We start from the raw sequence: 25,448 nt of genomic DNA, 5'->3' as shown, positions 1-25,448 counted from the left end.
AATAGAAGATATTATTGTAAAATATTATATAATAATAATAAAAGTGATAAATCCTAATATAAATATAATATATTATTCAATAATAATAACTCAAAATAAAATATTAATGGCACATATTGTTAGGAGTAGGATTAAAGTAAATTTTACTTAATTATATTTAATTAGGCTACTTAATTCTATTTGTGAAATTAAATTAGCTTCTACTTAAGTTAAGTAAATTTTACAATTACATTTTTTACTCAAACAATATAACACTGAATTAATCCACACTTTTAAAGTGTATGCTTTACTTAGAAGAATATCTATTGTATTAACTAAGTAAATAATACAATAGATATTGTATAGATTCCATACCGTATCTATATTAAAGTAGCATTTGAACACAGAGACTTCAATTCTTGTTACACAATATACAGCGATGGTAACATTTGATGGATCGTTTTTGAGTATGAATGTGTGAAATCAACCTTTATTAATAATTCATGCCCCAGTGCATGATGGGAACACCAGTATTAGAAAAGTTGAGTAGGTTTTACTTAACTTTATATCATTGAGATTTACACTTTAATTTCTGCAAGCTTGAATTGAGTACTAATATAGGATTTACTTTTGTTTGTTTTTTTAATTCTTGCCTGAACTACCTTTTTCATGTAGAAATTACATTTATTTTTTTCTGTAGAATTGACTTCACCACAGACTCATCTTTATCAGTGCATCAATGCTTTCCTGCACACGTGAGATTGAGTTCGTTATCTGCTTGTCTCCTCTGGGAGATATTATAGTTAACGGATCTCATCTGATGCTTTTTATTATTTAGCCAAGACCAATTTTAGACTTGAGTTTGTCCTTTGCACATGCACTCACTGTGATCGGGGCCTAATCCTCTTGATATTTGATGAGAGTTTGTTTGTTTGGTGAAATATTGTGTCTGTGGATGTAATACCGTAGAGAGGTCAAGAGGGCCTGAGACACACACCTGTTGAGACTGATTCAATCAATCCTGATTAATATTTTTGTGTCTTTGGATTATTTTGTTTTGTGTTTCCGAAGGCCGTTCTTCCTCGAGACTGTAAAAACACTGTGCTGTTGAATGTAATACTTTATGCAAGAACGTTCTTTGTTTGTTGTTGCATTTTGAAATGTCTGAAGTGAAATGTAAGTGTTGCTTTTCAACATGGATGTTATTTTGTCTAGTCTAGTCACCTTTATTTATATAGCGCTTTTTACAATACAGATTGTATCAAAGCAGCTTCATAGTGATAACATGAAAATAATACAACAAAGTTTCTTTCTAGAAGAAAATTGCGTCATCATCCACCTTAAGGCAGATCATTAATATTGTTGAATATTAAGCAAGCCAAGGCAACAGTGGCAAGGAACCAAAACTCCATCTGGGACAGAAGGAAGAAAAAAACCTTGGGAGAACCCCAGACTCAGTCGCTCAGTTCTCCTCTGGCCAGCGAGCGAACAGTGTGTGATTTATGATTCAGGCAGCATTACAGGTCAGAAGTCAGATTGGTTTGGAACAATCAGAATATCCAGTTCCATCTGGTTGAATATCGGAGTCACGCTGGAATGGAGACGACTTTGTTGAGGATCAGTGCCAATGGCTGTCGCGTCAATGAGGCCTTCACAGGGCTGATGAGGCTGGCACTTCAGGGATGCGTCGTGGACGTGTCCAGGTGCAGGTCCTCCATCTGATCTGGATACGGCCCAGATCCGGCTGACTACATCATGCGTTGTGGACGTGTCCAGGTGCAGGTCCACCATCTGATCTGGATACGGCCCGGATCCGGCCGACTACATCATGCGTTGTGGACGTGTCCAGGTGCAGGTCCTCCATCTGATCTGGATACGGCCCGGATCTGGCCGACTACATCATGCGTTGTGGACGTGTTCGGGTGCAGGTCCTCCATCTGATCTGGATTCGGCCCGGATCCGGCCGACTACATCATGCGTTGTGGACGTGTCCAGGTGCAGGTCCTCCATCTGATCTGGATACGGCCCGGATCTGGCCGACTACATCATGCGTTGTGGACGTGTCCAGGTGCAGGTCCACCATCTGATCTGGATACGGCCCGGATCCGGCCGACTACATCATGCGTTGTGGACGTGTCCAGGTGCAGGTCCTCCATCTGATCTGGATACGGCCCGGATCTGGCCGACTACATCATGCGTTGTGGACGTGTTCGGGTGCAGGTCCTCCATCTGATCTGGATTCGGCCCGGATCCGGCCGACTACATCATGCGTTGTGGACGTGTCCAGGTGCAGGTCCTCCATCTGATCTGGATACGGCCCGGATCTGGCCGACTACATCATGCGTTGTGGACGTGTCCAGGTGCAGGTCCACCATCTGATCTGGATACGGCCCGGATCTGGCTGATTACATCATGCGTTGTGGACGTGTCCAGGTGCAGGTCCACCATCTGATCTGGATACGGCCCGGATCCGGCCGACTACATCATGCGTTGTGGACGTGTCCAGGTGCAGGTCCTCCATCTGATCTGGATACGGCCCGGATCTGGCCGACTACATCATGCGTTGTGGACGTGTTCGGGTGCAGGTCCTCCATCTGATCTGGATTCGGCCCGGATCCGGCCGACTACATCATGCGTTGTGGACGTGTCCAGGTGCAGGTCCTCCATCTGATCTGGATACGGCCCGGATCTGGCCGACTACATCATGCGTTGTGGACGTGTCCAGGTGCAGGTCCACCATCTGATCTGGATACGGCCCGGATCTGGCTGATTACATCATGCGTTGTGGACGTGTCCAGGTGCAGGTCCACCATCTGATCTGGATACGGCCCGGATCCGGCCGACTACATCATGCGTTGTGGACGTGTCCAGGTGCAGGTCCACCATCTGATCTGGATACGGTCCGGATCCGGCCGACTACATCATGCGTTGTGGACGTGTTCGGGTGCAGGTCCTCCATCTGATCTGGATACGGCCCGAATCCGGCCGACTACATCATGCGTTGTGGACGTGTTCGGGTGCAGGTCCTCCATCTGATCTGGATACGGCCCGGATCTGGCTGACTACATCATGCGTTGTGGACGTGTCCAGGTGCAGGTCCACCATCTGATCTGGATACGGCCTGGATCAGGCTGATTACATCATGCGTTGTGGACGTGTCCAGGTGCAGGTCCACCATCTGATCTGGATACGGCCCAGATCCGGCCGACTACATCATGCCTTGTGGACGTGTCCAGGTGCAGGTCCACCATCTGATCTGGATACGGCCCGGATCCGGCCGACTACATCATGCGTTGTGGACGTGTCCAGGTGCAGGTCCACCATCTGATCTGGATACGGCCCGGATCCGGCCGACTGCATCATGCGTTGTGGACGTGTTCGGGTGCAGGTCCTCCATCTGATCTGGATACGGCCCGGATCCGGCCGACTACATCATGCGTTGTGGACGTGTTCGGGTTCAGGTCCTCCATCTGATCTGGATACGGCCCGGATCCGGCTGACTACATCATGCGTTGTGGACGTGTCCAGGTGCAGGTCCACCATCTGATCTGGATACGGTCCGGATCCGGCCGACTACATCATGCGTTGTGGACGTGCCCAGGCGCAGGTCCACCATCTGATCTGGATACGGCCCGGATCCGGCCGACTACATCATGCGTTGTGGACGTGTCCAGGCGCAGGTCCTCCATCTGATCTGGATACGGCCCGGATCTGGCCGACTACATCATGCGTTGTGGACGTGTCCAGGCGCAGGTCCTCCATCTGATCTGGATACGGCCCGGATCCGGCCGACTACATCATGCGTTGTGGACGTGTCCAGGCGCAGGTCCTCCATCTGATCTGGATACGGCCCGGATCCGGCCGACTACATGCGTTGTGGACGTGTCCAGGTGCAGGTCCTCCATCTGATCTGGATACGGCCCGGATCCGGCTGACTTGAGTAAACCTCGAAATAAACAAAGAGACTAATATTTGCGTAGACGCCATTCTTCTTATGATGTAACGAGTACATCAGGATTTATGGGAAGTGTTCCTGGTTCCGGCTGACCTAATTTATGCAGCCTAATAATCATTTAACTGATTATATATTTCTAATATTGAATGTGAATGCCAGGTAAAAGAGATGCGTTTTTAGTCTAGATTTAAAGTCTCAGAGTGTGTCTGCTTCCCGGACAATGTTAGGGAGACTGTTCCAAAGTTTAGGTGCTAAATAGGAAAAGGATCTTCCGCCAGCAGTCGATTTTAATATTCTAGGTATTATCACCTGGCCAGAAACTTCTGAAGTTCAGTAACTCTATTGAGTTCTGAGGTTTGTTACAACCATTAAAGCACAATGGCTTACATAATTGTGTTCAACAAGGAAGTGTTGTTGAATGAAGTGTTTCAGGCCCTTGCTCAATCCAGAGAAAAACCCAATGCTCCATCAACTTTAGCCTCTTCAAGGCAATTTCCATGAGGATTGATTCTTTCCTGCTTTCATCCGGTGTAGCTGTAATCCCGTACAGCCACGAGTGGCGACAGCATGTCAGGATCCCGACGTTCCTCGAGTCATCCCACGCTTCTCTATCCCACCGGAAAAGCTTGGCACAGGCAATTAAACTTTCCCCAGTGCATGTGTTTGACTCGAGTTCCTCGGAGAGAATCCCGGTGTCTTTAGCGCTGTCTCCTGGAGTGTGCACTACACATTAGCTTGGGTTTATTTATAAGCAGTCGGTCTCGTGTGTTCTGCTTCTCTCCTCTCCATCTGAAAGTGAGCTGTCCCTGTGTAAATCCTTGTTAAAGTTCACGCTGTCCCCTTTTCACCTGGCATTCTGCAGACTTGACATCTCTCCTCATAATCTGCTGCCCTTCTTTTTTCTTTTCTTCTGTCTGGCTGTGCCGGATCACTCCTGCAAACTTGCAGAGGCTTGACTTGTGTTTTTACAGACAGCGCACCTAAAATTTGCCTTGAGGCTTATCGGATTAGGATGTAGTTTTCGTAGGTGGTGTGCGATATTGACAATTATATCTCTATTTTCAGGGATTTTATTGATAACGAAAATCAGATGATGTTTTGCTGACTGTGTTGGTATCTTGTCAGGTTTAGGACTGCTGTGAACAGCTGACTACTGAAGTTTTTTGATATTCTCAATATTTTGTGTGGTGATCAGTTCACAGCAGTGACAGAAATCTTTTATGGGCATTTTTACCTTTTATAAAGGCTTTTTTTTAACCAAATAAATGTATGCACCATCTTCGGAGTCAAATTCTTACATTTAATCAATAAATTCTATAAAAATAATAAAACATAATAGTGCTGTTATCATTCAAATGAAATCGGCATCATCAAAATTCATCTTTGCACAAAATCTGCGTCTAAAGTGGCGTTTCGATGCTTTTACACAGACCGTTTAATGCAGATCAGAGGTTAACCAGCAGTTTCATAATGTTTTGATGTTTTAAACAAAATGTAGAAATTTTGAAATTATACTTTATATGTGAAATTAAAACCGCCAGTAGGTGGCAGCAAGTCACTATTAATGAGGGAGTCATTGAGTTTCAATCGATTCATTCAAACGGCTGATTCATTCAGAAACGAAGCATTTTGACTCTCTTAATGAATCGAGTCATTCATTCAACTGAATTATTCATTCAACTGATTCATTCATTCAGGAATGAAACGCCTCTGTGTGACGCTCAGTTTAAGGCAAGCATCTGCATAACTAAATTTCATAAACCTAGAAATTATTTTAACAACTTTTAAAGTTCAAGTAACACACTTTTTGTATTTGTGTAAGCACTTTAATTGAGATATGAGCGTTGTTTCTGCTTTTAAACACTGCATACAATTTAAGCACAACTTAAACATTTATTTAAATTTTTAATCTTAGTTTAATCTAATACAAATGTTATGCTTTTTCTTGTTGCTTCCTTTTATAATCCGAATAAATAGTTATTCTGCCTTTTACATGGCATGTTGTCTATGCTTTATACATGTCATCCAATAATAATTTGTTACATTTTTATCATATCTGTGCTAGTATCTCGATATAGGTGTGTTATAATGACGTGGAGCTCTCTAATTCGTCACACAATGTTGGGAAGTCACTGTGTTCTTATAGTGCTTTTGGTCAAATGAAAGTGCACTGGGGAAAAGTGATACTGGGAACCCACCCAGCCATTGTTCTTCCAGCATCTCCCATGATGCACCAGCTCGAAGCCTTTCGCTTTGACTAATGAACGGCCCTGGAAATGTCAAACTTTTCGTTACCCAGCACGATCATTTCTCATAAAGCAGATATAAACTCATTTTCTCTCTCTCTTTGCCTCCTTTAGTTCAATACCAGATGGAGATGATGAGGAGTCTCCGGCACGTGAACATCGACCATCTTCACGTCGGCTGGTACCAGTCCACGTTCTACGGGTCTTTCGTCAGCCGAGCTCTTCTGGACTCGCAGTTCAGCTACCAGCACGCCATCGAAGAGTCTGTGGTGCTCATTTATGGTGAGTCTCATTAGTTAACTAGATTAAAAAGTTCGTCGAGACAAACTTTAAGTTGGCCTGAGAAAGCCGGACCAAAAAGTTTAAAGAAGTTTAAAATAGTTTGGAGTTTAAATTAGTTTAAAGTTTAAAGTAGTTTAAAGTTTAAATTAGTTTGAAGTTTAAAGTAGTTTAAAGTTTAAAGTAGTTTAAAGTTTAAATTAGTTTGAAGTTTAAAGTAGTTTAAAGTTTAAATTAGCTTAAAGTTTAAATTAGTTTGAAGTTTAAATTAGTTTAAAGTTTAAATTAGTTTGAAGTTTAAAGTAGTTTAAAGTTTAAATTAGGTAGTTTAAAGTTAAAAAGTTGTTGGGGGTTTTCTAGTGGGTTGCTAAGGTGTTCTCGGCGGTTGCTAGGGTGTTCTGGGTGGTTGCTATTGTGTTGCTAGATGGTTGCTAAGGTATTTTGGGTGGTTGCTAGGTGGTTGCTAGGGTGTTCTGGGTGGTTGCTATGGTGTTGCTAGGCAGATGCTAAGGTATTTTGGGTGGTTGCTAGGCGGTTTCTAGGGTGTTCTGGGTGGTTGCTAGGGTGTTGCTAAGCGGTTGCTAGGGTATTTTGGGTGGTTGCTAGGGTGTTGCTAGGCGGTTGCTAGGGTGTTCTGGGTGGTTGCTAGGGTGTTGCTAAGCGGTTGCTAGGGTATTTTGGGTGGTTGCTAGGCGGTTGCTAGGGTGTTCTGGGTGGTTGCTAGGCGGTTGCTAGGCGGTTGCTAGGGTGTTCTGGGTGGTTGCTATGGTATTTTGGGTGGTTGCTAGGGTGTTCTGGGTGGTTGCTAGGGTGTTCTGGGTGGTTGCTAGGCGGTTGCTAGGGTGTTTTAGTGGTTGCTATGGTGTTGCTAGGCGGTTGCTAGGGTGTTCTGGGTGGTTGCTAGGGTGTTGCTAGGCGGTTGCTAGGGTATTCTGGGTGGTTGCTAGGCGGTTGCTAGGGTGTTCTGGGTGGTTGCTATGCTGTTGCTAGACGGTTGCTAGGGTATTCTGGGTGGTTGCTATGGTGTTGCTAGGGTGTTTTGGGTGGTTGCTAGGCGGTTGTTAGGGTGTTCTGGGTGGTTGCTATGGTGTTGCTAGGCGGTTGCTAAGGTATTCTGGGTGGTTGCTAGGCAGTTGCTAGGGTGTTCTGAGTGGTTGCTATGCTGTTGCTAAGGTGTTCTGGGTGGTTGCTAGGCGGTTGCTAGGGTGTTCTGGGTGGTTGCTATGGTGTTTCTAGGCGGTTGCTAGGGTATTCTGGGTGGTTGCTAGGCGGTTGCTAGGGTGTTCTGGGTGGTTGCTATGGTGTTGCTAGGCGGTTGCTAGGGTGTTCTGGGTGGTTGCTATGATGTTGCTAGGCGGTTGCTAAGGTATTCTGGGCGGTTGCTAGGCAGTTGCTAGGGTGTTCTGGGCGGTTGCTATGGTGTTGCTAGGTGGTTGGTAGTTGTCACAGATGGTTACTATGGAGTTTTTATAGAGTCCTTAGCATGATCTTGGTATGATTTAGCACTTAACTAATTGATATTAGCATGTAGCTATTCACTGCTAGCATGTGTAGCATGTTGGAAGTGCTGTTTGCTAGCATGAGTCAAAAGAGCCAAACCTCATCTCTATACGATGTTCTGATACTGAGATATAGGTCTTGCAAAACGGTTGCTAGGGTACTCAAGTTTGGTTGCTATGGAGTTGCTTGGGAGCTTGAAGCTTTAAACTTAAGAAGTTTAAAGTGGTTTGAAGTTTAAAGTAGTTTACGAGTTTTGAGTTTACAAGTTTAAATGAGTTTAGAGTTTAAGTTTAAATGAGTTCAGTGTGTGTGTGTGTGTGTGTGTGTGTGTGTTCACACACACACACACACACACACACACACACACACACACACACACACACACACACACACACTCAGAGCTTATGAGTTTAGAGTTTATAAGTGTATAAATTGATGAGTTTATAAGTGTTAGAGTTTTTGAATTTAGAGTTTATAAGTTTTAAATGAGTTTAGAGTTTATAAGTTTTAATGAGTTTAGAGTTTATAAGTTTAAATGAGTTTAAGAGTTCAGAGTTTATTAATTTATGAGTTAAAGAGTTAATAAGTCTATGAATTCATGAGTTTATAAGTTAATTAGTTTATAAGTGTATGAGTTTAGAGTTTATTAGTTTAAATTAGTCTCATTGGCTAATATAGTATATAGAACGGCAGTTTGGTTTAGTCTTCAAGGTGTTTAGATTTGAATTTTCGTCGGTTGGTGAGTTTGAATGTAAATTTGAATTTTTTAGAACTCCCCAATGTAAGTCAATGGGAGTTTTTCCGAGTTTTGATCGGCATTTTTAGGAAAACCGTAAGTCCGATCAGTCTGAAAAGATATAGCAACTAACTTCAGATCAGTTTGAGTGTCTGAGCCGAGTTTGGAGTATGTAGTGTTAAAGCTCTAGGACGAGTTTGAGTCAACAGTTTTTAACAGAAGAATAATAATAATAACTAGATGCAAAAGTTCGTCGAGACAAACTTTAAGTTGGCTTGAGAAAGTTTGGACCAGAACGTTTTTTTGCTAGGCGGTTGCTAGGGTGTTCTGGGTGGTTGCTATGGTGTTGCTAGGCGGTTGCTAAGGTATTTTGGGTGGTTGCTAGGCGGTTGCTAGGGTGTTCTGGGTGGTTGCTATGGTGTTGCTAGGCGGTTGCTAGGGTGTTCTGGGTGGTTGCTAGGTGGTTGCTAGGGTGTTTTGAGTGGTTGCTAGGCGGTTGCTAGGGTATTCTGGTTGGTTGCTAGGGTGTTTTGGGTGGTTGCTAAGGTGTTCTGGGTGGTTGCTAGGCGGTTGCTAGGGTGTTCTGGGTGGTTGCTATGGTGTTGCTAGGCGGTTGCTAGGGTGTTCTGGGTGGTTGCTAGGCGGTTGCTAGGGTGTTCTGGGTGGTTGCTATGGTGTTGCTAGGCGGTTGCTAGGGTATTCTGGGTGGTTGCTAGGCGGTTGCTAAGGTATTTTGGGTGGTTGCTAGGCGGTTGCTAGGGTGTTCTGGGTGGTTGCTAGGGTGTTGCTAGGCGGTTGCTAGGGTGTTCTGGGTGGTTGCTAGGGTGTTGCTAGGCGGTTGCAAGGGTGTTCTGGGTGGTTGCTAGGTGGTTGCTAGGGTGTTTTGGGTGGTTGCTAGGCGGTTGCTAGGGTATTCTGGTTGGTTGCTAGGGTGTTTTGGGTGGTTGCTAGGGTGTTCTGGGTGGTTGCTAGGGTGTTGCTAGGTGGTTGCTAGGGTGTTCTGGGTGGTTGCTAGGCGGTTGCTAGGGTGTTGTGGGTGGTTGCTAGGCAGTTGCTAGGGTGTTCTGGGTGGTTGCTATGGTGTTGCTAGGTGGTTGCTAGAGTATTCTAGGTGGTTGCTAGGCGGTTGCTAGGGTGTTCTGGGTGGTTGCTATGGTGTTGCTAGGCAGTTGCTAAGGTATTCTGGGTGGTTGCTAGGCGGTTGCTAGGGTGTCCTGGGTGGTTGCTATGGTGTTGCTAAGGTATTCTGGGTGGTTGCTATGATGTTACTACGTGGTTGGTAGTTGTCACAGATGGTTACTATGGAGTCTTTATAGAGTTCTTAGCATGATCTTGGCATGATATAGCACTTAACTAATAGCTATTAGCATGTAGCTATTCACTGCTAGCATGTGTAGCATGTTGGAAGTGCTGTTTGCTAGCATGAGTCAAAAGAGCCAAACCTCATCTCTATACGATGTTCTGATACAGAGATATAGGTCTTGCAAAACGGTTGCTAGGGTACTCAAGTTTGGTTGCTATGGAGTTGCTTGGGAGCTGGGAGCTTTAAACGTAAGAAGTTTAAAGTGGTTTGAAGTTTAAAGTAGTTTACAGTAGTTTGAAGTTCATGACAGATAGATAGATAAATAAGTTAGATACACACACACACACACGCGCACACACACACACACACACACACACACACACACACACTAACTCGCTCACACACTCACTCAGACACACACGCACACTCAAGAGTTTATGAGTTTAGAGTTTATAAGTGTATCAATTGATGAGTTTATAAGTGTATGAGTTTTTGAGTTTATAAATTTAAATGAGTTTAGAGTTTATAAGTTTAAATGAGTTTAAGAGTTCAGAGTTTATTAATTTATGAGTTTAAGAGTTCATAAGTCTATGAATTCATGAGTTTATAAGTTAATTAGTTTATAAGTGTATGAGTTTAGAGTTCATTAGTTTAAATGAGTCTCATTGGCTAATATAGTATATAGAACGGCAGTTTGGTTTAGTCTTCAAGGTATTTTGATTTGAATTTTCGTCGGTTGGTGAGTTTGAATCTAAATTTGAATTTTTTAGAACTCCCCAATGCAAGTCAATGGGAGTTTTTCCGAGTTTTGATCGTCATTTTTAGGAAAACCGTAAGTCCGTTCAGTCTGAAAAGATATAGCAACTAACTTCAGATCAGTTTGAGTGTCTGAGCCGAGTTTGGAGTATGTAGAGTTAAAGCTCTAGGAGGAGTTTGAGTCAACAGTTTTTTTACAGAAGAATAATAATAATATTAATAATAATAATAATAATAATAAGTTTAAATAGGATTTCAATATGTTGGCTCTCTCAAGCCAACTTAATAATAATAAGTTTAAATAGGATTTCAGTAAGTTGGCTCTCTCAAGCCAACTTAATAACCCTGGATTCAGGGCTCGACAGCAAGAGCTTTTCACTCGTGTTTGCAGATAAAAAGTACAAAAAAAAGTGAATCAAAACCTTTCATCAAAGTTATACGTGAATTTTGAACAAATACCTGTTCTTGTCTTTGGACAACTTTGATGACTTTTTTTTTTATCCACTTCAAATGTTTGACGCATGTATAAATGTGTGTGTTTGTGTGTCAGTGTGTGTGTGTGTGTCTCATAATTGGATTTTGCATTTAGTGCTGCAACAATCATTTTATAATATTTTATTTTTTTCTGAAAATGCCATAATGGTATTTATATGTACATATGTGTATATATATGTATATATGTACAGTACCAGTCAAAAGTTTGGAAACATTACTATTTTTAATATTTTTGAAAGAAGTCTCTTATGCTCATCAAGCCTGCAGTTAAAAAAAAACAAAAACAGTAATATTATGAAATATTATTACAATTTAAAATAATGGTTCTCTTTTTTAATATACTTTTAAAATGTAATTTATTTTTGTGATGCAAAGCTGAATTTTCATCAGCAAGTACTCCAGTCTTTGGTGTCTTATGATCCTTCAGAAATCATTCTAATATGATGATTTATGATCAATGTTGGAAACAGTTGTGCTGCTTAATATTTTTTTTATAACCTGAGATACTTTTTTCAGGATTATTTGATGAATAAAAAGTTAAAAAGAACTGTATTTATTTAGAACAGAAATCTTTTGTAACAATATACACTACCGTTCAAAAGTTTGGGAACAATAACTATTTTTTTAAAAGAAATTAGTACTTTAATTCAACAAGGATGCGTTAAATTGATAAAAGGTGATGGTAACGATTTATATTGTTAGAAATGTTTTTATTTTGAATAAATGCTGTTTTTATGAATAAATGCTGTTAACGTTTTACTCATCATTGAATCCTGAAAAAAGTATTCCAAAAAAATATATTAAGCAGCACAACTGTTTCCATCATTGATAATAACTGAGTATCAAATCATCATATTAGAATGATTTCTGAAGGATCATAAGACACCAAAGACTGGAGTACTTGCTGATGAAAATTCAGCTTTGCATCACAAAAATAAATTACATTTTAAAATATATTAAAAAAGAGAACCATTATTTTAAATTGTAATATTTCATAATATTACATTTTTTTTTTTTTTTTTAACTGCAGGCTTGATGAGCATAAGAGACTTCTTTCAAAAACATTAAAAATAGTAATGTTTCCAAACTTTTGACTGGTACTGTATATGTATATATGTATGTATGTCACCTGTTTGTGTTTGCTGCAAGTGCTTTGAGTGTTTTCCCCATTGTTGAGGAGACTTTATGTTCTCTGCTCTACATTTATGCCTGAGAACACCGTTTCAATGTTAAAGTCTGTCGATACACAGACTTGCAGAATAAATGCCTTGAATGCAATGCAACGCTTGAGATGAACACATCCGTCAATGGTGTGAATGAAAAGTGCATTGGTACAATGGTGGGTGAAGTGTGTGTTCAGGATCATGAGTATTTTACTGCCCTGTATTCTAGACTCGGTTCACGGCTGCTGTGCTTTATATTTAATCTTGCCCCCTTTAAACCCATCAATAATGCAGGCTGATATATTAAAGTCTAAATAAAAATCTGCTCACATCTCTCTGCGTACCGAGGAAAGAAGTCTCGCCGTTTCAGACAGTTTCTGTGTTTGAGTTCATCAGATCTGACTCTTTCTGAGAAAGCTGTGAGCTTTTGGTGGAAACTCACTCCAGTGCGTTACAAGACAAATCTCACATGACATGTTTTTTTTACACGTCGTTTTTTACTTTTGCATATTTTTTTAATTATGCAATTAGCAGACTTTTAATCCTAATATTTACATAAAGCGACTTGCATTGCATTCATCAGGTGAAAAATATTAGTGCATTGTGAATATTGTATTTTTTTTATACGCCGTTAAGTTTTATAAAGATTTATTAATGAGGCAAGGGTGCCGAGTTACTGCATTCAAGCTATTTTAAGGCAAGGCAAGTTTATTTATATAGCACATTTCATACACTATGGTAATTCAAAGTGCTTTGCATAGAAAATAAACACAAAATAAAAGCAAGGGAAATTAAAACAGTTATAAAAGAGAAACATTTAAAATGAAATTTTCAATGGAAAAAAGTTTAAATGTCATTTTGGTGAGTTTTAAGGGATAAAATTATAGACTACAGGGGGACTTTTTTATTTAATTTGGCATTGCACATTCTGCGATGTGACTGTGCGACGCCATGTTGATGCTGAAATGTTGATTTTTGCACTGGCTTCTGTTTTATCATTGCATCATCGTTTAAAATGGCCACCGTGACTCCTAGATGGCCGTTCCTCTGGCAAAGCAAGGACGTTTGCAAAGTGCGCAGGACCCTCTGCAGCGTGTGTGTGTGTGAGAGTGGCAGCTCTGATAAGACCTGTGTGAACACTTCAAAGTCTTTGACAACTCTCTGACAAGCACATTAATTCAATACATCTCTCTCACTAAAAGCAGTGAGGGCTTGTGTGGTTGCGCAGCTTGAATATGAAACCTGACAGCTCCTGCAGTCCATGATTTCTTTATGAAAGAGGAGACAAAGCTTCTCTGCGTGACCTCCTGGCCCTCGTGCCTGAGATTGGTTATCCGGCGGGTGAATATAAATGTCTTGTAGGCGCTGGATGGAAGTGGTTGTTTTATGGCGCTTAACTCTGTGACCTTTCTGTTATTGTCATACGCTTTGTTCCCGTTTCAAATGGACCATTAAAGACACTGTATCGCTCGTCTGAGTTCTCTCCTCTACTCAAAGACATAGTTTAAAGATAATCTGTAATGATGTTAATAATAATCTCGTAACTTGAATCTGTAAACGTAACCTGAGTCTAAACGTAACCTGAATCTGTGGTTTGAAATGCATCAAAGTAACGATTAGGGCTGGGTTATGTATTGAACATTCACAATAAATTTGTGTTTGTTTGTTTTTTGTTGTTGCTGGTGATAATAGGGATGGGACGATTACCGGTTTCACTATAAACCACGATAAAATGTACTGACGGTTAGTATTTTTTTTTTTTTCACTGGTCAACTCAGATTTTGGGATATTTGTCTTCAATAACATGTCTTCTTTCAGACTTGTGGTGAAAAAAAGTCCAAAATACACATTTAGGTCTTTATTTTACTACACTGTGTCTGTTTGCGTCTGTAGATTTCTCATAAATTCAACAAAAGTTGGCGTTGTAAATCCTCGCTCCGCGATCACTGTCTGCTCCCTGTCATCACACACACCGCTGGAAAGCGCTCTCTCTCCTGTACAATGCTGTCGGATCCAAATATGGTCATTTCCTTTATATCAGCAACCAATCGTGAAGGTAAAAGGGCTGAATGCGCAATCTCATTGGCTGATATAAATCTTTAAAGCCCGTTTTCTCAAAATGGCTTTTCTCTCATTCTCCAAGTCCGAAATCTCCACTTCAGTTGCTCCGATATACACCAAACTCTCCAGTCTTGTACCTTGTTATATTATGAAGACAATTACAGAGGGATTTGTAAATATATTATTCCTAACCTGATTTATATAACATTTTATTCCAAAATCATTTTTTTAAGGCTATTGACAGTATATTCTGATTTACAGGATAACAAAAGTAGATATCCATAAATCCCTCTGTAATTTTTTTCCCCCATCTAACATCTATGAACACAATGAAAAATTAATTTAAAATGGCTTTATCCAATACTCAGATTTTGTTTTTAAAATATATGCAAATTAGTGCATATTTAATTAGATATTGGCTAATTTGCATATTTAAACATTAACTTACAGAAAACTTGTAATACATTTTTTTTCTCATCTTAATGTAGGTAATCAACTTGGGAAAGTTTCATGGTGATATCTGCTAGTTAAAAATTGTACCCTGTTCACCTGTAGTGTCTCGCCTTAAGTGCTCACGGAAGAGATGGGTTTTCAGCTGTCTTCTCAGTGTTGTCTTATATATATATATATATATATATATATATATATATATATATATATATATATATATATATATATATATATATATATATATATATATATATATATATATATATATATATATATTTTTTTTTTTTTTTTTTTAAGATGTGCTGTTTATGATAAACTAAACCCAATGGTCCCCAAATGACTCTTGACATGATTTGTTTCATTAAAATGCATGTAATGCATCAAATGAGATGTTGCTTTTGCTTCTAGAATAAAAGGCAAGTGCTAATGTGTCGTATTTCACACATTGTGTGTAATATCTCTCACATCTTTCTAGCAAGATCAGCCAGTGTTTACATTAAATATGATTAAACCTGGATCTTTGTATGTGCATGCTGCCTTTTTATCCATTCGGGGTTTTTTGCAGCAAATGGCATTTTTGGCAGAAAATTTGTGGCGTATCACTAATATTCATGTGAGGTTTTTAATCTCATGCTTTCAGGCTCTTCCAGCAGGAGTGGTTTAGCTTGTGGTGTTTCTTACAAAACTCAGATTCATCCGTCCGTAAAACCCGACCATCTAATCTTTTGTTCTATTGTGCATTTGAACCTTGTTTAGTAAAGCTTTTTCAGTGAAACTGTTTTCTCTTCTCAGATAAACCTGATATTTAATCCCAAAATGCATCTCAAACTACAAACTCTGATCTCTCTCTCTCTCTCTCTCTCTCTCTCTCTCTCTCTCTCTCTCTCTCTCTCTCTCTCTCTCTCTCTCTCTCTCTCTCTCTCTCTCTCTCTCTCTCTCTCTGAATGATGGTGGATCAGCTGATGCGTTTGCAGTGTTAAAGTGTTGCAGTGTTAATAAAATCTTTTATCAATATAGAGTTTACAAGTTGGTTAATGACTTGGATATAAATGTATTTGTGATGTTGACCCTGATGGCTGTCTTCAAATTCATGCATGAGTGAAGTTTGATTGTAATGGAAAGGAAAGAAAGGTACAAACCTCTATTTTTTCGAGAAGGCTGTTACGTTTCTAAGATGCTATTTCACATCTTGGGACTGTTTTTAAATCCATTGCGCTCATTCTAGCTGCTTTTTTTCTGCTTTCACTAAAAATGTTTTGTAAATGAAGTGATTTAGTCTCTCTCTCGTTCTCTCTCTCTCTCTCTCTCTCTCTCTCTCTCTCTCTCTCTCTCTCTCTCTCTCTCTCTCTCTCTCTCTCTACTGGAGAGTTTCTAGGAAATGCAGTTTCTTTGTAAAACCAAAATTGGGCTTGAGGAAAAGTGTACTCAATATTTCAACAACTGAAAAAGACATTGTATTACCATTTCCACGCTTCATTAAGTAGCAGAGCAATTCCAAACAGTACTAAGGTAATAAGAAATGTTTCTGTAGTACCGAATTAGCACAGTTATTTTGTAAGGATGAGGTTTCTTGAAAGCCATCGTTTCAAGCAGTAATTATAGTTCTCAGCATTAGTGTTGTTTTTGATCAATTCAATGCTTCCTTGGTGAGCAGAATTTAGCAAAAGCCTATTTAAAACACGATTCTAAACTTTTGAATGGCGGTGTGCGTCAAATATCATTAAAGATATGATGAAAAGTAATTGATTTATAGTTGCATCGCCCAGCCCTAAAATCTGCCATTCACGAAGGCTTTAGTCTGCATTGCCAGAGAGAATATTCAATTCCTTCCTTTGTCCTTTTGAACCATTATATTTGTGATTTAATGTGGCTGAAAGAAACCATCTCTCATAACATTGAGGTACTGATGCTGTATATGAGTTCAGATCCATTGTAGATCAGACACCGTGTTCATTCAACATTGATTTTAATCATGTCTTCCATTACATGCAGGACATACTGTTAAGAACGTACTGGTGTGACATCTCGAACAAGTTCAGGACACAATGTTCGTTTGGTGTTCGAAATTTACAAAAAAATGTTCACTCTGGTTGGTTAACACTTTTGAACTCCCATTGGTCCATGGTGGTGATGTAATAAGTGGGTGTGGCTCTGAGGCTCCGCCTTCTTTGAGGTGGAACTCTTTTTCCGGTTCATTTCTTCTGTTCAGTCCATTGTGGACAGACATGAGTAAGTGTCTTTAACTGATTTGACAACAATGTATCCAAATATTTGATTCAAAGCATCACCTTGACCTCTTTTTAGGCAAACCAGAATGTATTGGGAAAAATCCATTCAAGAGGACAGACAAAGCAAAAGAAATGTGTTTTTCATTTAATACCAAAAAAAATGATTCAGACTATTTTACCCAGTATTTGTGCATGCACGTTTTTTCTGCTTATAGAGTATATTTCACCATTATAGCTGACTTAAACATGCTAATGTCAAACTCTATTGGCATTTCTCAATACCAACTATGCAGAGTTTGGCTTGCGTCATTGGTGATTCCGACTTAGACTATATACACATATTGAGGATAACCTGATTATCTTCACTGTATATATATATATATATATGAAGAGTTCAGATGCAAAAGCCTCTAAGTGCCATCTGAAATTTTCTTCTAGAATGATCATTTTTATCAAGCTTGAATCTTGAAGCTTGAAGTTCAGTAATTTCACTTAAATGACAATTCATAGGTAATTTGCATTGCCATTTAAGTAAAATTACTGAAATTAAATATAAAGCTTGATAAAAATGATCATTTTAGAAGAAAATTTCAGATGGCACTTAGAGGCTTTTGCGTCTGAACTCTTCATATATACAGTATATATATATCTCATACATACATACAGACATATGTATGTCTCTAAGTTTAAGTGGCATCACATCACAAACAAAAAAACTAAAAAATAAATAAATAAAATTAGGGATGGGGCCGATCCGATCCAGTATCGGTATCGGGACCGATACCAGCGTAATTCACGTATCGGATTTTCCCGATCCAACCTGCGGAGATATCCGATATCCATGAGTCATGTCTGTGCTCGCTTTAACGTCTGCTGAAATGACTCCAAAAGTGATTCCCGCCGGCTAGTCTGCTAGCTGGCTGCAAACTGTGGAATGGATTTCCTGAACGGAGGCGCGGCTCAATGAGACACAGAGTTATGAGACACGCCCCCGCTCAGGAAATCCATTCCGCAGTTTGCGGCTAGCCAACAACGTCTGCTGTGTGGATATACTTCACACTGGAAACACCGCAGAGCAAGACAGCAAAATGTAATGTTTGCAAAGCTGTAATTCAGAGTCTTTTGAAGCTCCCTCGCGTCGTACAACACAACGAACTCAATCAAACATTTAAAAAAGCATCACGTTACTGTGCGTTCACACCAAATGCGAATAGCGCGTCAAATTCGAGTCTACCGCGTCTATTTTGAATCCATTCGCGCGTCCAGAGAAAAATTGACGTGCGTAAAAAGCAAAAGTTTGAAGCGAAATTGACGCGCGTCTGAAGCAAAATCCGCTTGTTTGTTTGCACGATGCTGATGTTGATCGAGCATTTACTGCATCGGAGCGAGGATCACCCTTCAGATAGTGTGTGTGTAAGATGTTTAACGTTACACTTGCACTTTTCTTATATTTCAAGACGCAAGTAACGTTATTTGACATTTTGGGAATGTAATAAATATTGACATGACAATCAATCTGAAACCCCAGTTGCATATTTGTTTTCATAATGGGATTTTTCCTGTTAACAGGATTTCCTGTTTTTCTGACTTCCTTTTCTGACCTTATACTTACCTCAAGTTGCCTTTTGGGGGACATATGCATGCATGCATACATAGCCTACGTAACTTACATAACATATCATTACTTGCTTGTTGAGAGAAGTTTATTTCAGCATCATATAAAATAAACAATAATGATAATAATAATATTAAAGCAAACACAGCTCTGGTATCGGAATAGTATCGGTATCGGCCGATATCCAAATTCAGGTATCGGGATCGGATCGGAAGTGAAAAAATGTGGATCGGTGCATCCCTAAATAAAATACAATAAAAACAATCATATTCCACGTACACGTATCTGCATATTACAACATTCCAATGCACCATGCTTTATAATAAAATTCATACAAGGGAAAAAAAAGTTTTAATTAACAATTATAGCTATTATTTAAGTATAAAGTATAAGAAGCTAGAGACACAATTTCAGTAAAATGTACAAAGTTGGTGCTCTAATACAACGAGGTGTGTGTGTATGTATATATGTGAATGTGTGCGTGTATATATGTGTGTGTGTGTATGTGGTGACACAATAGCAGTAGTATTTTTAAAATTACGTGGGTGTTCTCCTCCGCCATTGACGCTTGCTGGTTGGTGCGAGATGCATTCTGGGATACCTGGTTGTCTTAAGCTCAAGTCACCCCCTGATGCATCCTCGATAAGAGGCGGATCAAGAACATATCTGGGGATTTTTAACTGTACTTGACTAGATGTGAGCGTTGATCTGGAACAGTACTTGGGTAAAGACTGATGAAGCTTCACAAGAACACAATTACAGGCAAGAATGCATGTTGAGAAACAGCTTATGTGAATCTAGCTTGTTTTTTGCTTCATAGATCCCATAAAGACTGCGCAGGGCTCTCTGTGTCTGAAGGCCTACAGGTTGACCCCCAAACTAATGGAGATCTGCAAGGAGAAGGACTTCAGTCCGGAGGGGTAAGACACTTTCTGTTCTTGCCAACTTAAACGAATGCAATCGGAGTTATATAACAAAATGTCCTGGCTCTTCCAAGCTCTATAATGGGAGTTAATGGATATATTTTTTGGTAACACTTAATTTTACAGTGTCCTTGTTACATGTACTTACCATAGTAATAACAGTAAAATATGCATAATTACATGCAATTAACCCTCAACCAAAACCTAATCCTACCCTAACCCTATAGTAAGTACATGTAGTGAATTGTAATTACTCAGTACTTAAATATATAATTACACTGTAACAATGACACCTTAAAATAAAGTGTAGGCAATTTTTTGGAAGTCCATTAAAGCGCATCCATTGGTGATAAAAGTGCTCCACATGGCTAAAGTTTTAAACATGGATGTTTTTATGACACGCACTTGGATGGACTTCCAAAGACATACAGCCATTCACTCCCATTATAAAGCTTGGAAGAACCACGCCATTTCTAATATAACACAGATTGCATTAAATGTCATATACACTAGGGCTGTCAAAATTGCTCAAAAATGACGTTTGAATATTCCCTCTAAAAAACACACGGATATTTGAACTATTCGAACATCTGGTTGCGCATTTTGTCAATGACGCGCATTACGTCAATAACAGGACAAATTAATACAAAGAGACATAACTACTTGTATAAGTAGTAGCCTAAATTTAAGTTTAAACATATTTGACAATGTATTACCAACACAAAACCAAGTAAATAAACTAAAGGCCAAGACCGCAGACCTCACTCTCGCTCACTCGCAGGCTCTCTCTCTCGCTCGCTCGCTCGCTCTCTCTCTCTCGCTCTCTCTCTCTCTCTCTCTCTCTCTCTCTCGCCCTCGCGCTCACGCTCTCTCTGCGCATAATGGTTTAAATTAACAACAACAATAAGCACATGTTGAGTGCTGATCAAGAGTTTTGTGCAAGCAATTTAAGGTCGCGACTCTTGTCCCAAATATAGCAGGCTTTATTCAGTGATTGAAACAAATGTATTAACATTAATTGAAGTTTTACAGCATAGAACCGACATTGAACGCTACGAGCGAGCTGTGCTGTGGTAAACATTGAACTTTTCTGTTTAACGTTAAATAAAATGAGGCACACAATTCCGAGAAATGTGACAACAAAGAAATTTTACCCTGAGGTTCATAAATAAAGTGCTATTAAAAAAGAAAAAGGCTACTTACATTATGGTAAAATGGTAAATGGACTGCATTTATATAGCGCTTTCACAGACCTATGGCCACCAAAGCGCTTTACATAGCCTCACATTCACCCATTCACTCATTCATACACCGACGATGGTGTCAGCCATGCAAGGCGCCATCCAGCTCGTCGGGAGCAGCTGGGGTTAGGTGTCTTGCTCATGGACACCTCGACACTTGGTCAGGTGGAACCGGGGATTGAACCACCAACCTCCCGGTTTGTAGACAACCTACATGAACCACTGAGCCACTGCCGCCCGGTGCCACGTTATTGGTGCTTGTATTAAAAAAAGGAAAAACTGACTGCAATTTATTCCATTGCTGAAAGTTGACAGTGCACTAAAAAGACAGTGACGCTGTGCTAGACTCGTGTGACCTGTCCCTGCAGCGCGCGTGCCCACTCGCAAAGCAGACAGCTGCGCCTCTGCTTCCGCGGGCGTGTTTTTCCATATTCGAAATTCACATTCGAATATTAATTTTCACGTTCAAATTCCTGTTTTTTAAAACTATTCGAATATATATTCGAATTTAGAATATTCGTTGACAGCCCTAATATACACCTAGGATGTCTTCAGGGTGAGTAAATCATGGACTCATTTTAATTTTTGGGTGAACTATCCCTTTAAAGCACTACATTACATTTCCCATGTCACTTCCCTTTCCTGTTACTATTAATCTGTTGCAAATGAGAACCGTCTTCAGCGCACAAACAGAAGTGTGTTTGGGCTCAGAAAGAGCCGTGGCTTTTATTTGTCACGATGGGGCGTCTTCGTCAGCACTGTCTGCCTACAAACAAATGCACAAAGTTTACAACCTCACTGGCTTCTCGGCAGATGGTAATTGGTTTTAAATTGCTGCTAGACATAAGGCTAATGGGGGAATGTATCAGCAAAGCAGTGACGTCTGAGCAATCAGGATAACACTATCTTTCGCTCGGGGACTCGAACTCTGAAGGGTTCGCTGTGGGCAAACAGGGATCGCAGATGCAGGAAACTCAACCGTTTAATGTTACAGATCTTATTGTGCTCAATTAATCTATTAAACGTTAAAAAGCTAGAGTTGGGCGATATATTGATATGATGAAATGTAATTTTTGCAGTGCTTTAAGTATTTCAACGAGTCAATATATAAACTCTGAAATCCACCAGAGAGAAAAATTGAAATACATATTTCATATACATATGAAAAACATATTTGAAATATTATTTTTATTATTATTATTGTTAAATGTTGTTACTAATTATCATTAGTTAAAATGTATAAATAAATGAATATATATTAAATGATCTACAATTAGTATGTTTTTATATACAATAAGATTATATATTTATTTATTTATTTATTTATTTATTATAAATACATAATGTAATTAGTTATTCAATATTATTTTATAGGTTTTATATTCATGCGCTTGTTTATATATATGTATATGTGTGTGTATATATATATATATATGTGTATATGTATATGTGTGTATATATATATATATATGTATATGTGTATATATGTGTGTGTGTATATGTGTATATATATATATATATATATATATATATATGTGTGTGTATATATATATATATATGTGTGTGTGTATATATATATATATATATATATATATATATATATATATATATATATATATATATATATATATATATATATATTACACTTTGCAGACCTTTTACATTCACATTCCCTGAGTTAAAATTAAAGAACGTGTACAGTACTACTTTCAGCTGGTGTCTCCTAGAACGTCTGGTTTCACTCAGAACCATGTCATATTACAGATTTAATGGGTAAAGCACAGTGTTTCATGTTGACATCAGACATGTTCGTGTTGACCTTGTCATCTGCCGGGTCGACACTCGTCATGCGACGGTGCTTCTTGAATATTCAGCTAGTTAAGAAGAGCACTGCTATTGATTTATGAAAATAAGCCTTTATTTGTGTAGTGAAGAAAGCAGGGTGGTGGTGGGTGGGGGGGGGGGTCATCGTGAATGATGCATACAAGATCGCTTGTCAGATTCATACGGAATATCAATCTGAAATCTGTGCGAGCCAGTGCTATATTGATATTCCTCAAACATTCTCCTGCTCCTCCATGAGTTTCTGCAATTCAGCTCGATTGGCAGAACACACCGACTCATTGAGATGATGGATAGCGTTCGGGCCGGAGGGTCCAGTGACCCTTCAACTGCGTCTGAATGACCGATGGCCGTTTGCACCTAATAGCCTAGTTTCATTGAACTGCATTGATTGAGTTCATGCATACTTACATCAGTGCATGAAATCAGACACGCATGCTTCTCAATATATTCCTGCGTTTTAGGGCTGTCAAAATGGCTGAAAAGCTAAATAAAAATTTCTTTCTTAAATATTAGCAAGATTCAAATTATATTCGAATTCTAAAGGCAATACTTAATGTTAGAGGAAAGATTTACTATTTTGTCTCCTATGCCCAAAAGAGGGCGCAAGCGAGCACAATAAGCAAATATAAATTAAAGCATTGCATCTTTTATTGAAATGAAATATTCACTATTTAAAGTGCATTGACTTTTAAAATAATTGTTCTTAAATAAAATATAATTTTCTTAATGTGCATGCAAGGAAAATTAGGTTACAATCGTGCATAAAACTTGTTCGTGCATCAGTAACTGAGAAAACACGCGTAATGAACTACATGAACACACAACAGCAAACTGGCATTCAGAAACACTTCTACTCACTACATCTACATATTGTTAATCAAAGACACCAGGCGCTCTTGATCTGAGCGAGTGCTGAGCACTTCTGTTGACAGTGTTCCGGCTGATGACACACACACTCAGCATACTGTATACTGGATAAGCTAACAAACACACAAACCGCGTCAGTTACGTCATGTCTCGCGCGCCTCTTGACACACCAAAAATTCGAATGCACTGTTTTTGCGTTCGATTGCTTTTTTTTTTTTTTTTATTATTATTATTATTTCTACGAATATTTGAAATTTGAATTTTTATTTGACAGCCCTAATGCATTTTAATCTCACTGCAAACATGATGTTTGGAACACAAATCTCTTTTCTTTTTTGGAGATATTCCACAATCTGGGCATTTCCACGTGTTGAATCATTATTTTCTTTAAGTTAAGTAGATGATTGACACTTGAGTACGCCGTCTTTAGGTGTTGTTTGGATGCATTAACATGTAAAAAGAAATTAAAAGTATTTCAACTGTGCTTTTGTATTTACGTTACGTTCTTTGAATGCAACATTTTTAACCCGGTTTACACCTGTATTTATTTCTGGACACTGGATCACATGAGATGTTAATGTTGTCGAAGATGTAAACTTTTTTTTTTTTTTTTTTTGTCTTAAATTAATAGAAAGACAAGTATTCAAAATGGTGAGAAGGTCATTGTAAGATTTGCATACTGAATTCTTTCTCACAGCCGTTTAGTCTCCTCCACATTGTAAGCCTGACCTAAAACTTTTACATTATTATTTTAATATGCTTTTTCAGATATTCCCTTTCATGCAGTGTGTAATAGAGCTGTCACAACAGACTGTGCCGTCTGACCAATCAGAGCAGAGCAGCTCTCGGAGAGGCGGAGTTTAGAGAGACTGAATCTTCAAACTAACCGTTTCAGATGCTGTGATGTATATTTTGAGAACTAAAGTGTTTTTTTTTTTTATATCTTAAATACATGTAAATCTACTTTAGGAGTCGCAAACAAAATGCAAAACCTTTAAAATAGCATCATAGGGGAACTTTAATGTTTCACTGATGCATGTTTTCCCACAATCTTTGCACAATAAAAGTCTTAATTTCTTAAAATATATACTGTGTATATATTGAATGGTGGTGTGTATTTTCCTAATGTTTGGTTTGTAACTCTGAACATCTGTGTTTCCCCAGGCTGAAGAAGGCGTGCGTTGGCTTCGAGCACATGTTCGAGGAAGTCCCCATCGTCATCAAGAACTCTCATCTCATAAACGTGCTCATGTGGCATCTGCAGGAGAAGAGTACGGTGGCTGACAAGCACGAGCTGCTCAATCTGTCCAGCAGGTCAGAATCACCCCGACCTCTGCGACCCAGCAGTCACATTGCCATTTTGGGGGGAAAATATGTTGTTTGCTGATTCATCTCGTCAGTTCGTGTCTTTTAAGCCTCTCTGTCACGGCTCTGTTTCGCACAGGTTGACCGAGGAAATGCAATACATGCTGACATGCTCACAGTTTAATCTTGACACTCGAAATAGGGCCTGTAATAGTTACAGAAACAGCCTTCTGGGAGTAGAGAAATGCTGCGAATGCGAAGCAGTGATTTTATTCCAGCGTTTGCAAATATAAGCACAAGCGCCTAGTCTATCATCATCCCTCACTAGAACCCAAAAGCTGTGCTTCTTAATTGGGTTTATATCTAATATTGGGTCCCACTTTATTTTGTGTCTACAAACATTAAAACTAATCTGATGCAATGCACTTAATGTTTTTACATTGTAGTTCTGTAATATAATTACAATGTTGACCCCTTAAAGTCCCCCTGTAGTCAATCATT

At 39.3% G+C, this 25,448-nt stretch overlaps 1 protein-coding gene across 1 annotated transcript in view; it reads left to right on the top strand.

Annotated features, from left to right (window-relative positions):
- The window catches only part of eif3ha (eukaryotic translation initiation factor 3, subunit H, a), a 92,467-nt gene that overhangs the window by 47,356 nt on the left and 19,663 nt on the right, over nucleotides 1-25,448 (top strand). Inside the window, exons 3-5 of the mRNA XM_079894402.1 lie at nucleotides 6,295-6,462; nucleotides 19,587-19,686; nucleotides 24,807-24,956. Of these exons, the coding sequence (XP_079750528.1) occupies nucleotides 6,295-6,462; nucleotides 19,587-19,686; nucleotides 24,807-24,956 (418 nt within the window). The remainder of the gene's footprint in view (nucleotides 1-6,294; nucleotides 6,463-19,586; nucleotides 19,687-24,806; nucleotides 24,957-25,448) is intronic.

Source organism: Squalius cephalus (assembly GCF_949319135.1).
Source record: "Squalius cephalus genome assembly, chromosome: 15".
NCBI lineage: Eukaryota > Metazoa > Chordata > Actinopteri > Cypriniformes > Leuciscidae > Squalius > Squalius cephalus.
This window is presented reverse-complemented; position numbering and strand designations above follow the sequence as displayed.